General features: G+C 47.1%; 1 protein-coding gene across 1 annotated transcript in view; it reads left to right on the top strand.

The window, feature by feature from the left end:
- Window positions 1-15,458, top strand: part of PRKCA (protein kinase C alpha) — a 298,449-nt gene extending 282,991 nt beyond the window's left edge. Inside the window, exons 14-17 of the mRNA XM_049779179.1 lie at window positions 5,286-5,366; window positions 8,873-8,980; window positions 9,913-10,053; window positions 14,584-15,458. Coding sequence (XP_049635136.1) covers window positions 5,286-5,366; window positions 8,873-8,980; window positions 9,913-10,053; window positions 14,584-14,748 — 495 coding nt within the window. The 3' untranslated portion in view covers window positions 14,749-15,458. The remainder of the gene's footprint in view (window positions 1-5,285; window positions 5,367-8,872; window positions 8,981-9,912; window positions 10,054-14,583) is intronic.
- Window positions 15,459-15,929: the final 471 nt, after the last annotated feature.

Raw genomic sequence — 15,929 nt, 5'->3', positions numbered from 1 at the left:
TGTCACTTCTCTTTAAATGTTATTCTAGAGAACATTCTCAAGCTAAGACATGGTGTCCCAGGAGCCTCTGAAGAAGTGGGACTCATTAACCCTTCAGTTCACGCCTGTTTTTAAATGTCTTTTCCAGTTTGACTAATTGTAGTTCTCCACTGAGAATATGGGAAGGGGAATTACCATATGGTCAAAAACTGCCACAGTTCTTAGCATTTGCATCAGACTCAAGAGTTTTCATGCAAAGGCTACTGTTATTTATGCATGTATTGATAAGCCCTGGTCTTTGTGAACTAAGCAAAGTGTCCTGGGTGAAATGTGTCTATTCTTGAGAACACTTGAGCTTTGCACAGATTTGTTTTCCTTCAGAAATAGGCAGTAAAGAGTTTTGCTAGTGAAAAAAAAAATGGAAAGACACAAAGTTATTATTTTTTTTTTATCCATTCACTTATCTAGTCATTAAACAAGTCATAGTCAAATTCATACCCAGCAATGTTTCCCATATATAGACTATGGGACAAGGTTTAAACGTGAAATCAGGAACCAAAGTGATAGTAAACAGTTAGAGCACGGAGCCGGGAAGGTGGCGCTAGAGGTAAGGTGTCTACCTCCTAGTGTAGGACAGACTGCGGTTCGATCCCCCGGCGTCCCATATGGTCCCCCCAAGCCAGGGGCGATTTCTGAGCGCATAGCCAGGAATAACCCCTGAGCGTCAAACGGGCGTGGCCCAAAAACCAAAAAAAAAAAAAAACCTGGGTCAGGGTGTGCAAGGCAAAAGCCCTACCCACTATGCTATCTTCCAGTCCCAAATACATTCTTTGGGCCGGGCGGTGGCGCTAAAGGTAAGGTGCCTGCCTTGCCTGCGCTAGCCTTGGACGGACCGCGGTTCGATCCCCCGGTGTCCCATATGGTCCCCAAGCCAGGAGCAACTTCTGAGCACATAGCCAGGAGAAACCCCTGAGCATTACCGGGTGTGGCCCAAAAAAACAAAAAAAAAAAAAAAAAGTTAGAGCACTTGATTTACATGCGTCCAACCTCGATTTGATCATTGACATCCCAAATGGTCCACTGAACCCCACCAGAAATGATCCCTGAGTTTAGAGTCAGGATAAGCCCTGAAACCACCAGGTGCGACCAAAAACCAAATAAATAAATAAAGATAAAATAAATAAAATAAAATAGATAAAAATAAAGATTTAGACTCTTTAGATTTCAATGGCACCTTTGAATGGTTCATTAAGTTTTCCCCAGTTTTTTTATGTAGGTAGTTCCAAAGTTGCACCATCTTTCTGTGTTTCATGGCAGAGTGATAGTGTGTTGATTTTTGGAAAAAGCAAAAGCATAAACAGATGATTGTGCTAAGACCAACCCCCAGTCAGCTGCCTGCAAGATGTGGGTCACCCAAGATTAGCCAGGTCTCCCAGCCAACCCCCAGCTGATCCAGACAGGAGCTTCTTGGCAGCCTTCAAGAAAGCATCTTTGGTCAGAGTGTGTAAGAGGTGGAGGCTTAAATGTTTCCAGCTCCACAGGGGACAGAGTGAGAAAAATGTCAGTCCTCGAAGTCACACCCAACCCATTCATTTCGGTGACCTGTCCCTTACTGACCACCTCTGGGGAAAGGGTAAAGTAGGAGCTTTCTAATCAGAGTTTCAGCAGTTTCAGCTAAAAAAAACTTCCTTTTCCTCCCCTGGAACAGCCAGTACAACAGATTCCAGAGCAAGGAATTCTCAATGCAAATTCTTGCCCTGACTCTACTGAAGTAATTTTATTCCATCTTAGTCTCGGTTCTGTCATCTGAGGAATTATGCTAATGGTCATATCTCCCTCACCAGGTCCTTAGAAAAAGAAAGGAGAGCATAACAACCTGGTTTTTATGGTAGAAAATACTCCAGAGAATTATCCAGAACTATAGAGCATTGCACTTGGGCACTCACCACACTGATGCTAGTATGTACCACCGGTGGCTTACACTTGAATGTAATTTAATTAACACATTACTGCCATAGTGGCATCAACAATGTTCAAGTAGGTGGATTTTCAGAGGGCACTGAGTGGTTGTTTTTTTTTTTTTTCCTGAATGGAGGGAAGTAGGTAAATTAATTTGGGTGTCCTCTAGGTTAAAACCACAGAACAAATGTGGATTCTTAATACCAAAGAACTTTCCGTCTCAGATTAAATGGTGTTGGAGTGTGGTGGTAGACCAAAGAGAGAGAATTGTTTGAGGACGTTCACTGAGCACTGTAAAGGAGATCCAGTCGTGAGGGAAGCAGAAACATAGAGGTTTCTTCCTCTGTGGATTTAAGAACAGGCTGGATCAATCAGAACTCCTCAGAGGGCAGAAGTGGTGCGCCTGGGAGAACATAGTGTGAGCTGACTCCTTAGTGTGTGTGGAACATCACTTTTCCAAGGAGTTAAAATGGTTTAGGGGTTAGAAGAAGGGGGCGGGGATTGCTACAGAAGCAGGCAGGGGAGAAGGCACAGAGGAGAGTGGGAGGAAAACTGGGGACATTAGTAACAGGAAATGTGCACTGGTGAAGGGTGGTGTACTTTGTATGACTGAAACTCATCATGAACAATTTTGTAACTATGGGCGGAAAATCTATTGTATTATGAACAGCCTAGTAATTACGGTGTTTAAGTAAAGTAACTTACAGAAAAAGAAAAGATTGTTTGGGGCTGGAGAGGTAATACAAGCAATGAGGCACTAATCTTGCATGCAGCTGTGGAAGTCATGCTCTAGTTTGAATTTCCAGGACCACCAAGGGTCCCCTGAGCAGTGCCAGCATCACTTATGAGCACAGATCCAGGAATAGCTTCTGAACACAATGGCATGGGGAATCAAAAAAAAAAAACAAAACCCAACTTAATTTAGGGACAAAAGAGATAATACTGGGATGATGACAGTTGTCATGCATGCAGCCAACCCTTGTCCAATCCCTGATACCATATATGGTCCTAGGAGCACCACTGGAAGTGATCTCTGAGCACTAAGCCAAAGGTAAGCTCAAATAATGATGGTTGTGCCCCCCCCAAAAAAAAACAAAGAAAAATAAGTTCAGGTGGTTTATCAATTAAATCACATAGAGATAAAAGGTTAGCGTTTGGAGAAAATGCTTCATAAACTATGTCATAATATTTTAAATAGAATAAAATGCTCAAATTCTTTTGTTTTGTTTTGTTTTGTTTTTTGGGCCACACCCAGCGGTGCTCAGGGGTTCCTCCTGGCTGTCTGCTCAGAAATAGCTCCTGGCAGGCATGGGGGACCATATGGGACACCGGGATTCGAACCAACCACCTTTGGTTCTGGATCGGCTGCTTGCAAGGCAAACACCACTGTGCTATCTCTCCGGGCCCATCAAATTCTTTTTTAATGTACGACAGAATTAGAGAAAATGAGAAAGCATTTTGACCATTGTGAGATAGAAATTTCTAAGCAATACCTTGAAGCTCGTTCGAATTTCATGTTGACATTGTTACTTCCAAACATCAAAGAACCTAGAAGCAAAACATAAGCCATTGATTAACATAAAACATTTGGAGGCTCTCCAAACTCTGGCTGGGGTTTGGTGCAAACCTTAGGTGCAAAGAGGGCTTCTTTGGTGAGAAGACCAGCTTGCATATGTGTAATCTCCAGGGGGCTGGGACTCACATGCCTGCCCTCACATGACCCCAACCCTGTCCCTGAAAGGGTGCCCTGTAGATCTAGGTGTATCACTAAGTGACAGAGGCAGCTACTTCCAGGAGAAAAAATGGAAAGTGAACAAATTGCAAGTTCCAGGAACATTGCAGTACTAATTTCCATCACTCAAAGATGCAGCTTCAAGGAAGATAATAGTTCTTGGGCAGGCTTGAATACTGATTTTTATGTACATGGCCAGGCATTTCCACTCTTGAGCGTCCTGGTAATCTGTTCTCAAAGTCTTATTTTAGAGTACAAAGCATATATCTTGAAAGCACAAGTCTGCTTAGATTTTTGTTCTGGGTTCACACCCAGCAGTCACACTCAGGGGTTTACTCCTGGCTCTGCAGTCAAGAATTACTTCTGGTAGTACTCAGGACCATATGGGATGCTGAGGATTGAACCCTAGTGGACCACATTTGAGGCAAGTGCTTACCTACTATATTATTTCCCAAGACCTGATTCTACTTAGATTTATTGTGAGGAAATGATGCAAGGTCTGGGAGAGATGCTCATGGTAAACTGTAGACTATTAGTTTGGAATAACCCCCATTTCTTTAAATCTGTACATACATACATACATATAGCATACATTCTGATAGGAATCCCTATCAGAAAAAAATGCATTATCTCTCAGTGGCAAGATAGCAGGCAATTAATTATAGTTAGCTTTAATTTAAAAGTAATAATAATAAGCTTATCTTTTTCCTATTCCTTGTAATATCTCTTTAATGAACATTATGGCTTAGGAGTTTTACAAGACTTTTTTAAGAGGAGCAATTTTATATAATGGAAGACATGACAAAATTGGCACCAAGCAGGGGTGGGAATCCGATTTGACCTTTGGAGAATGCAATTTGCCTTTTATCAGTGGTTGTAAAAATAAGAAACTCCTGTTACAGGAGAGAGAGTGGAGAAGGCTGGAGAGTCTTGTGGGGAACATTTTATCACACACACACACACACACACACACACACACACACACACACACACACACTGCATCTTAGTGTTTAAAACCAACCATGTTGCTTGGTCCCCTAATATGGCCACTTGCTTGCATCTGACCCACAGATAGATTCATCTCAAAGTGCAAAGGTCCCTTTTTAAATTTCTCATTGGACCAGGTAGGTATACGACTTAAGAGAAGGGAAGAAATGATGTGCCCTCCCTCGATACATCTCAGATCCAGCCCTATTTTAACTCCTGCTCTTCCCTTCTTACTGTGGGTTTGAATCGAGATTCACATAAGCTCCACATGGCAAAATATTTTTTAATAACCTTATTCACTGAACCAATTTCCTGGTTTATGGGAAGAACAAGCAAGCTAGAATTTTCTTTTAATGTCATTCTCCTTTCTCAGCCACAGCAACGGCCTTAGTAGTTTTAGCAAACCTTGGTTCCAGAGTTCCCTCATCTTCTTGGATGGTAGACTCAGAAAAGCACCTGGGAGACAAGTTGGGGAGGTGATTCAGCTGGTGATGATAGTGCTATGACTGGCAGGAACCCGGGAGTTCTTCAGTACTTTCTCGGCTTGAGTCTGTAAGACCTATGCACATATGGTCAGAGATAGGCTATTGGACCACTCTGTGTCACCAATGCTTTTGTTTTCCAACAGATCATCGCTTATCAGCCATATGGAAAATCCGTGGACTGGTGGGCCTACGGTGTCCTGTTATATGAGATGCTGGCAGGGCAGGTAATATCTCCTGTTATTTTCATGGGTCTTATTGTGCTCTAAGAGGGCTGTGTCTGCTCTGTGGGGGCTGTGGGAAGTGGCTGATGTCATTCTGGCACCTAGACCCAGTCAAAGAAGGGTGGTGATCCTGTGATCCTGTATTCTAATCCAGTAGTTCAGAAATATCTCTCCTAATCCCAAGAAATGAACCTTGAAGAGGAGACAAAGCAGCTTTCACCTTGTGCAGAGAAGCCCTTGCTTGTCAAGGCCAACACTAGCATTGCCCATAGTGGGGTCCATATGCACCCTCCAAGTTGTTCCCCAAAATGCCCCCAGATGCTGCTGTGTATGTGATGGGTGTCATCATTCCTTCCTCTTTCCCCATTCCCATCCTGCCTTCTTCCCCCTTCTCTTCTTCCATCCCCAATTCCTTCTTTCCTTCCTCCCTTCCCTCTCTGCTTCCTCCATTCTTCCCTCCTTCCCTCCCTCTTGAATAATTCCTGTGCGTGGGATGAGCCAGGAACAAAGCCAAGTAGTCACAACTCCTTATCCTTTGATAGCACAGCCAAGAGAAGCTGCGAGCAGACAGGTTACAGGAAAAGTGTCTGTAGCGAGGTAGAAAAAGAAAGGCAGGAGGAAACCTAGGGTTGGGGAGATGGGCTGGCGTTCCACCACAGGGTGAAGAGTGCACCCACCACTCCCCACCTGTGACATGAGAAGGCTCAAGAAAGTGCAGTGTCTGTGCCCACAGCCCCTGAGTGATTCAGGATTGGGCGTGGAGTGTGACCCAAAACCAAGATACATGACAAAGCAATTTGGGGCTATCTAGACCGGTTAGAACTGCAGAGAGAGGAACAGAAATTTGCACCTCATGCTAGCTCTTCTCATTGGCCTAATGACCTTCAGTGGCTGCAGCTCAGTGTCAACAGCCCAAAATATCCTGGCCCCCACAGGATCTAAGGATGGCCCCCTAAGGACCTAAGGAAACCAAAGTTTCCTTTGGGCCATAAAGAGTGTCTGCCCTTGGGGCCAGAGTGATAGAACAGCGGTAGGACGTTAGACTTGTATGCAGCTAACCCAGGATGGACCCAAGTTCAATCTCTGGCATCCCATATAGTTCCTCTACCCTGTCAGGAGCGATTTCTGAGCACAGAGCCAGGAGTAATTACTGAGCAGTGCCACCACTGGGTGTGACCCAAAAACAAAAATAAAAATAAAATAAAATAAAAATTTTTGAGCTTAAAATAAAAAAGAATGTTGGAGCCAGAGTGATAGCACACAGATAGAGTATTTGCCATGCATGCAGCTGATCCAGGATGGACCTGGGTTCGATGCCCAGTATCCCATATGGTCCCGCAAGCCAGGAGTGATTTCTGAGCACATAGCCAGGAGTAACCCCTGAGTGTCACCAGGTGTGGCCCAACAAAAAAAAAAAAAAAGAGTGTCTGCCCAACACCCTAATGAGTTATGCAATGGCTGCAAGCATCAGAGGCATACCCCCAAAGAAACCAGCACCCTGTTTTGGGACGTATCACTTAAGTTAATTATGCTTTGTCCCTAAACTCTGATATGAGTTGTCCCTGGGTGTTAGGCAGCCCCCACTGTCAGTGACTGGGGTACTGACTGGACCCCAGCGAGCATTCTTTCCCACACACATGTACCCCATCAGGGGTTCAGGATGGTTCAGAAAAGGATGGACCAGCTCTCCTTAATTAGGGGGACTTTGCATGGGCTTAGAAGGGAAATCCCATGTAGAAATATCTCAGAGGGGCCAGAGCAATAGAACAGCAGGTAGGATACTTGCCTTGCATGTGACTGTGGATACCCAGGTTCGATCCCTGTCACCCCATTTGGTCCTCTCAGCTGTGCCAGGAATGATCTCTCAGCTTAGAACTGGAATAAAGTCCTTAGTACTTCTGGGTGTGTCCCCCCCTAAAAAAAATAGCAATGTTTAATATCAAGCCAGACTTTGTGATCCCACGTGTCAGCTTGGTGTGCTGAGTCTAGATACAGGAACTGGAAAAAAAATCAAGAGGGAACAGGAGCTGCCAGAAGTAGCTGTGTGTCACCATCAGCAGTGCCCCCCCCCCCAGCATTCTGTCCTCCCCTCCACATTCCATACCCAGGTATTACAGAGAAGTGATTGAATGTAATTCCAGCTTCTCCCTGCAGAGATGCCTCCAGCCCTGAGCCCACACTTAATTCGGTTACCTGTGCAAATCCCAAGGTGACCCAGAATAGCTTTAACAAATGCTATGTAAATGCATCCATCCCCAGACTGGGTCACCAACAGGCCCGCAAAGTCATTCTCTGGGAGTGATACTAAGAAAGGACAATGCAACAGGCCCAGACTTGGCCACAGTCTGTAGTGATTGCTGGCAGTCCTGAACGCCTCGTCCATCTCTTCCTGGACACAAAACAAGTGCCAGGCACTTGGCAGACTTCCTGGAGAACCCCCTTTTGCAGAATGGATGTGCTTAGAGTTACGAACCTTCCAACTGGGATGAGGGGCATTGCTTGCCAGGCATGAAAGCTGGAATTCTGGGGCTGGAGCTATAGCACAGTGGTAGGGCATTTGCCTTGCATGCAGCCAAACTGGGATAGACCTAGGTTTGATTCCCAGCCTCCCATATAGTTCCCCTAGCCTGCCAGGAGTGATTTCTGAGTGCAGAGCCAGGAGAAACCCCTGAGTGCAACTGGGTATGACCCCCCCCCAAATAAAGCTGGGATTCTGAGACCACAACTTACACACACATACTGCTGAGAGGACTGGAGACCCCCCAACAAGGTCTTGTTCCCCTCCCAGCCACCAGCAGACCTTCCATGGAGCAGCTCTCCCTGGACTCAAAGGGTCCTGGGGAAGGCCTCAAAATCCGTGTCCTGATATCACATACCCCCTCTTCTGCCTCCTACCCCGCATGTTCCAAATTCCAAAGGCATTAGCCACCCCCCCCCCCCCGTCTCCCAAACACCAAGCCTAACTTGATCGTGATTAACTTTTTAACACATAATTACAAGATGAATGGCCAAAGTCTCATTTATTTGCAAATCATTAAAGACATTACTCAGAACCGCTTTCCCTGAAAGATATCTGTGGGCTGCCCTGGGGCAGGATAATTAAAGGGACAGAGGTGGGAAATGAAAACTCATACAAGGCACCATCCTAATTAAACACCATTGAGCAATCACCGTGTAGCATTATCTCAGCCCCAGGTTGTCCCCAGCCAGGAACCCAGCCTGGTCCTCTATGCAAAGTTGATCTTGGGTGAAGCCACTGCCTAAAATTCAAACTCAATTTACCTGGGGGCCACAGGAGGCAAAGTCGGGGTGATCCTTCAGTGCAAAATCAGTAGTAAGCTTTGAACATTGTGGGGGGGGGGGTGACCCAAACAACTAAAACAAAACAAAACAAAGAAAGATTTCTCTAGGACAGGGTCGCAAAATGTTGTACAGAGGGCAGCAAACGGCCCGTGGGTCATGAGTTTGAGACCCCTGGAAATGTTCTCCTGCTCTGTCTCCTGCTCTAGCCTCCGTTTGATGGCGAGGATGAAGATGAGCTTTTCCAGTCGATCATGGAGCACAATGTGTCCTACCCCAAGTCCTTATCCAAGGAAGCTGTCTCCATCTGCAAGGGAGTGAGTGACTTTGGATCCCTTTTCTGGTCGGGACTGAGCGTGCAGATTGAAGGGTGAAACTGTCACATTCTGAGAACCAGTTGTCCACACATCTATCTGACCTGCCTTGCTTCAGTGGTCATGGCTGTGTCCCAGGAGGCATCCATTGAGACCACATTGGTCCAGGCCCTAGAGGAGTCTTGGATGTGGCTCGAGGATCTATGAGGCTATGAGGGGTACCTCCAGGACACATAACTCCCGAGGACCCCGAAACTACAGGCAGCTGTTTGTAACCCACTTGGAGCACCAAAATCCTGTTCAAAGACCTATGATTAATTCCTAAGGTTCAGTCAATGTCCAGGATACTTCTCTGCTTCCTTCTTGTCCATGCCACAAGAAAGACCTGTATTAGTCAGTGGTGGATTTTGGGGTGAATCTTGTAACTGGACTTCTTGGTCAGCACCCTGAAAACCTATCCATGCTGCCTTGGGGCAGGAGAAAGAGACCCCAACAGAAGCCAAGTTTCTCTTTCTTCCTCTCCTCTGCTTTATTGAGAATGTAATATCGGTTAGCAAGGGGCTCCCAAGCCCAGGGTTGGCCCAGGCTCCATTCTTGACCATCCTAAGCCAGCTGGGCCCACAGTTCAGTGCTCAGTGATACAATCCTGCTCAGATGGGCCCCCAGTCCTGAGCCTCCAACTCGGGGCCTTGCATGTATGTGGCATACACCCTGAACCCTGAGCCTCTTCCCCATCCTCTAGAATGCCCAACCATCTGCTATCTACACTTGTGGCTCATACCACGTGGGCAAGCCACAGCCCACACCCCGTGTACCCCAGCGGTCTGGGCTAGGGCGGGAATGCCTGGTTCCGATGCTCTGTGCCCACCTCAGTTGGGGGTGCTTCAGCTATTCTGGTCAGGCCAGCCTGTGACATCCTCCCCTCTGCTTTCCAGTTGATGACCAAGCACCCTGGCAAGCGGCTGGGCTGTGGGCCTGAGGGTGAGAGGGATGTGCGCGAACACGCCTTCTTCCGGAGGATCGACTGGGAGAAGCTGGAGAGCAGGGAGATCCAGCCGCCCTTCAAGCCTAAAGTGGTGAGTCTGGACAAGCCTAGCTCCCACCCCAACTCCTGATGTGGGGGTTAACGAGATCCGAGCAGGGTCACAAGAGTAGCTTCAACTGTGTCCCCAGCCCTGAGATTCTGCCCTCAATGATTTTTACTCACTTAAGAGTGAAGTCAGAGAGGCTGGGGCAATAGCACAGCGGTAGGGCATTTGCCTTGCATGCAGCCGATCCTGGATGAACCTGGGTTCGATACCTGGCATCCCATATAGTCCCTTGAGCCTGCCAGGAGTGATTTCTGAGTGCAGAGCCTGGAGTAACCCCTGAGTGCCGCCAGGTGTGCCGCCAGGTGTGCCGCCCCCCCAAAAACAAAACAAAACAAAACAAAAAGCAAAGGAGGCTAGAGGAGACTTGGAACAGAGCCTATGCTCACAATAACCCCCTGAAGGTGGCAGCACTGAGCATGAGGGTTTGATTCCAGGCAAGGATTTCACTGGGCTCCTGCCCTGGGGCCTTCTGCATGGTCTCTGGTTTCCTGGGTTTCCCGGGCAGGCCTTGGCAACCTAGCAGCAGCTCTAATCAGAATCCAAACACAGGCTTGGTTGGACAATCCACTGTGCCCACTCCCCTACTGCCAGCATGGGTGGCATATGCCAGAGCACTTGGATACAGACCTAGCCTGTGTGACCTCATATTCTCACTGAATCACAAATACCAGGCCCTATTCCCAGTATTTTCCAAAGGAGTTCTGTCACCCTCACAACACCTCCCCCCAAGGAAGTGGCACTATTGTTTCCAGTTTATGGTGGGACAAATGGGGCCCAAAGAAGCTGAGTGACTTGCCTCAAGTGGGAAGAAGTGTCTCTGCTTATCTCAGGGTGGCACCAGGGTTTGCCTTCCCTGCTGGATATCTCTGGAGGAAGCAGGGTACAGCCCCAGATATGCCCTGACATACCATAGACAGAACAGTGCTGCTTCCGAGCCTGCATCTGCAGCAACCACAGCTGTGGCTCAGCCCAAATCTGTCTCCTCTGATGGGCAACCCATGAGCAGGCTGGACGGCTCTCCCTGAGTGGCTGAGTGGCCGACTGGGTGGCACCCAGCTTTATTCTTAGAGCAGCGACTTCCTCGTCTCCTCTGCAGCTCCAAGAATAAAAGCGCTATGGGGGAGCCCTCTGGTTTTTTTTCCAAAGATATTTTTAGCCCAAACTGGAGAAACACCAGGATGAATCAGGTCAGTTGACTCCCTCCTGAATCATCACCCCAACAGGACCGCCTGGGTGTGCCATCTTTAGGTGGACCCAATTTGGGGAACACATCAGTCACCCAGATCATCCCTGGAACCTTAGGTTCCAAGCATCCTTGGGTCTCTGAACTACAGGGCTTGACTTGGAATCACCTGGAAGTGCTCGAACTTGCCAGGCCAAGCATGACTGTGCCATAGTCAGCATTGGCGCCAGGCCCTGTGAGATTTTTAATCTCTCATGTCATGTTTGTGACCGTGGTACCAAAATCCTGCCACTTCTGCAGAGCTGAGCTGACTGGTAGGTGTGTCTCCCCTCTCCCTCCCAGTTATTTTCTGTTGCTGTGACTTACAAAGTTATTCAGGTGGGACCCCATTTTACTTTTTCTTTGTTTCTGGGCCACGCCCAGTGATGGCTCAAGGTTATACTGGTTCAGAGATACTCCTGGTGGGGCTCAAGGGATCATATGGAGTGTTGGAGATTGAATTTGGTCAGATTGTATGCAAGGTGGAGCACCTTCCCTGCTGTTTTATCACTCTGAACTTTCCCCTTTTTCAGGCTTGCAGACACTTCTAGTTTGTATTGTTTGTTTGTTTTGATTTTGGGCCACACCTGGCTGTATTCAGGGCTTATTCCTGGCTCTGCATTCAGAAATCACTCCTGGCAGTCGCAGGTGACATATGAGATATTGAGGATCGAACCTAGTTGCAACCGTGCAAGGCGAATGCCCTACCCTCTGTGCTATAGCTCTGGTTCCTAGTTTGTATTTTTTGACCTAGGTTTAAGGCTGGCTCTGAGAACTTCCTGTAAGAGTCGATTGACTCCTCCCAAAAGGTGGCACCAGAGAAAGGAATTGGCTCTTCCCACAAAGATGGCTTCCTAATAAGGCAATGACTCCTCCCACAGAGATGGCACCCTTGGAAGAGATTGGTTCCTCTCATAAAGATGGCGTCCTAGGAAAGGGATGGCTCCTCCTATCCTCTTTTCCCCACCTTCCTCTTCCTACAGTTCTTTCCTCCTACCCTCTTCCCCACATCCTCCTCTTTCTTCCTTCCATCCTCTTTACCCTCACATCTTCCTCCCACCTTCTCCCGCGCTCTTTCTCCCATATTCCTTCTCCAACTCTTCCTGTTTGCTTGCATTGTGCCTAAACTGGCCTGAAGACTTGCTCTACTTCAACTTATGGCCCTGGTCCATGTGGCAGTCTCAGCAGCATCAGGACCAATACTTCCTTGTAGGAAGCAGCCATGGACATACTGGGTTGCTTGCAGCATTCTTGATCTGAGCCCACTGGAACCTAGTTGAACCCCCTACCCAAGTTACCATCCCATCCCCCAGTCCCACTGCAGAGGGGTAGAGGAACACAAACCATTCTAGTGAGCCACATTACAGACAAATGCCATTTCTTCAGCAGACACTGCCTCCTCTGCCTCCCTCTCTCACTGGGCCACTCTTTCTTTTTTTTTTTTTTTTTTTTAAGATTGTAACACACTATAATATTTCTTAACAGCGCACAAGGCAATCTAAAGCCATAAAACTTACATAACTCCTTAAACATTACAGGCATAGCATTTTTTTACATTTCCATATTCATGCATATTAGCTTAAGTTAACCTCAAATCTTAACTGGGTTCTTTTTAAGGATTAGAGTCAAAGGAGCACAGCAAAAATGGTCTTAGAGTGGCAATTGTTGTTTGCATAGGCCCACCAAAATATGAGGGACATGGAAAGAAATAACCTTGGCCTAAATACAAAAAGACCCGACCCCTGAAGGTTCCTGGCACAAGACCAACTCTAGGCTCCAGGCAAGCTAGATCGTCCAATCCAAGACATTGTCTGTAGTGCCAACACACTTATATTTTTCACACAGTCTCTGTTGTTGGTATCAAGCTTCTGTATTTAAGAACCTGGAATCTGTATATCCAACATTGAAGTCAGGATGTGGAGCGTCCTCTGGTTTCACCTTACAGTCAAAGGGCAATGCAGGGAGCCCTGTCCTGTAAGCAAATCGTTGTTGTTGTTAAGTCTTCTCAGTGTTAATGGAAGTCTCTTTTGAGCAGGACAATGTCTGAGCAGTGTAGAGTCTTCCTTGGTAGAGGATTGCTTCCAGGTGATGCTATAGACCAGCCTGCATGTTTTGTGGATGGCTTCCCTGATTCAGGGAAATGCCCTTTCTTCTGAGGTCTGTGCCAGGTCGTTACGTCAATGTTCAGGGTGTAAGGTCCCTTTGCACTATAAGATTTGTCTGTACCAATCTCTATTAGATAGGATCTTATTTATATGTATAGTATTTTCCCATTTTAATGTGCCTATGCAAAAAAGGAGCAATGCCACGTGGTGTTCTTGGCCCATAAGGGGGTGATAAGAACAATTATGGTTCAATCATAAGCATTAATCTGGGGAACTCTTTCTCTAAGATTCCTTGTTAAACAGCTCAAAAAGAGAAGATGAAAAGCGGTTAGAATCGTCACTATATAAGACAACATTTAGTAAGAATTATAGCTGTCAGAGAAAAAACACAAAATATTCTAAAGAAATACGTGTCCATTTTATGTATCTTGAAACAGTTTTGGGTTGTTACACACAATACACGGCATTTGGTCTGTGATAAGGCTTGTACACTACTGATTAAAAAGAGTAATGTAGATTAGAGATGTTTGGGGGGATAGAGAGAAAAGGAATAAAAAAGAGCTTTGTAGGGATGTGGGAAAGGGCACGATACAAAATAAAGATTCTGGATACGTAAAACATAACATAACAGTAAGGAATACTCTTAATAAATGAAGTACGCGCGGGGGCGCTAGCCCCCGAGCGGTTCTGTAGTTTTGGGATGCATAGGGCGGGATTTCTCCCCCCCTCTCCCCCAGGGCCCGATTAACCAGGCGTGGGCCACTCTTTCTAAATGTGCCAGATCCCAGCTGAATCTGGGATGGCTGTCCCAGGAGTCACTGTCTGTGTACCCACCAGCCATGTGTGCCTAATTATGTGTGTGGATGGGTGGGTTTGCTGCATGCGTGGGCAGGTGTCCCTGAGTGAGTTCATGCCTTCAGACTTGCTTGTGTGCATAGGTGTATGTCTAGCCCCAATGGCTCTTACAGATGATAACGAGCACGGAGAAACTGGTTCCCTGTTGCCAGCTTCAAATGGGAGAGGTCATTCCCAAGAGAGTCTGAAGATCACCCATGTGCCCCCATTTCTGCTTGCTTAACTTGACTTTGGAATCCAGTGGGTCCAGGTGTCCTCACCCATCCAGCCATGTTGTACCTTGGCCTATGTGATTGCTCCTGACCTGCTTTCCTGTCTCTCTTCTCTCCTCAGTGTGGCAAAGGCGCGGAAAACTTCGACAAGTTCTTCACCCGAGGGCAGCCTGTCCTCACCCCGCCCGACCAGCTGGTCATCGCTAACATAGACCAGTCCGATTTCGAAGGCTTCTCCTACGTCAACCCCCAGTTCATACACCCCATTCTCCAGAGCGCAGTATGAAACTCGGCGGGGAGACCGAACGCCTCCCTCTCTCCTTGATCTCCCACCCTCCCACCCAGTCCCTGACCGTGGGAAGTGACCCTCAACCCTAAAATTTGAAGGCCTCGGCCTTGTCCCTCCTTCCAGATGGAGGAGGCCTGAAAATTGTAGGGTTCCTTAGTCCAGATGTGAGCAGCTGTTTCAATGTCTCTCTCTCTCCTCCTTCCCTTTCCCCCTCCTCTACCAGCCCTAACCAAGAACGTTCTCTTAGTGGAGGATAATGTTATATCCAGTGTCCAGCTTAACGATGTAAAGTCGCACCAGGAAATTGGTATCCTCTTCAGAGAGAGCGAACAGACTCTTGTCCCCTTTTTTGGTACGATTTGATATTCTGCCCCTAACCCTACACCTGTCCACCGACACCATCATGACCCCCCCGGCGGCCAGAGATGTGAAGTGAGCTTGCCCTGGACACAGGCTGGAAATTGGCAGCCCACCACCACCACCCAAGACAACAATGGAATGAAAAAGCAGCAGAAGAACCCAGAGAGTGAGCAAGTTGAGATTGGAGGGGGAGTCAGTATGGCTTTGAAATGCTTTGGGGGAGACAGTCCTTAGAGCCCCTGGAGGCTGGGACGCACCTAATCCTTACAGGACTCATTACAGGCTCATTAATGTTCCCCAATGTCATGACCCCAATAAGGTCTAGCAGACACCTGTTTCTTCTAAAAGGGGGGACCTCAGATGAGTGTGGGGTGCACCTTGTCATCTTGTAAATCAGTGATCACTTTCTAGAATTCTTTACATTTCTTCTGAAGAGGCCAAATCTTCTAAGGACCTTGCTAAAGGATCATGTGAAATCATTTCCAATAGAGGACAGACCCATGTGTGTACGTTCATTTTAATCTCTGGGAGATTGTTTTGCGATCCAGGGTGCCATCAGCAATCAAGCCACTATTCATGAGTGTCGTTAGCCAACCCCCCCACCTTCATCCCTATTCCCTCCCCATCCAAGGATTTTGCTCCCCGCTTCCAAAGAAGCTGATGCGTGCACTCCTCCTCCCCTTTTATACTTATTTATTTGGTAGGCTGTAGCAACCTTTATGAGAGTACGATGTACAGTGACCCCCTCTGAGTGTCTGTTCTGGCCTCCATCCCTTCTGTTCCCACTTGGTCCCTGTCTCTGGTCCTTAGCTTGCACT

This window comes from Suncus etruscus, chromosome 1 (assembly GCF_024139225.1).
Source record: "Suncus etruscus isolate mSunEtr1 chromosome 1, mSunEtr1.pri.cur, whole genome shotgun sequence".
Lineage (NCBI taxonomy): Eukaryota > Metazoa > Chordata > Mammalia > Eulipotyphla > Soricidae > Suncus > Suncus etruscus.
Note: the sequence above shows the minus strand (reverse complement) of the source record. Positions and strands in the feature narration are given on the sequence as shown.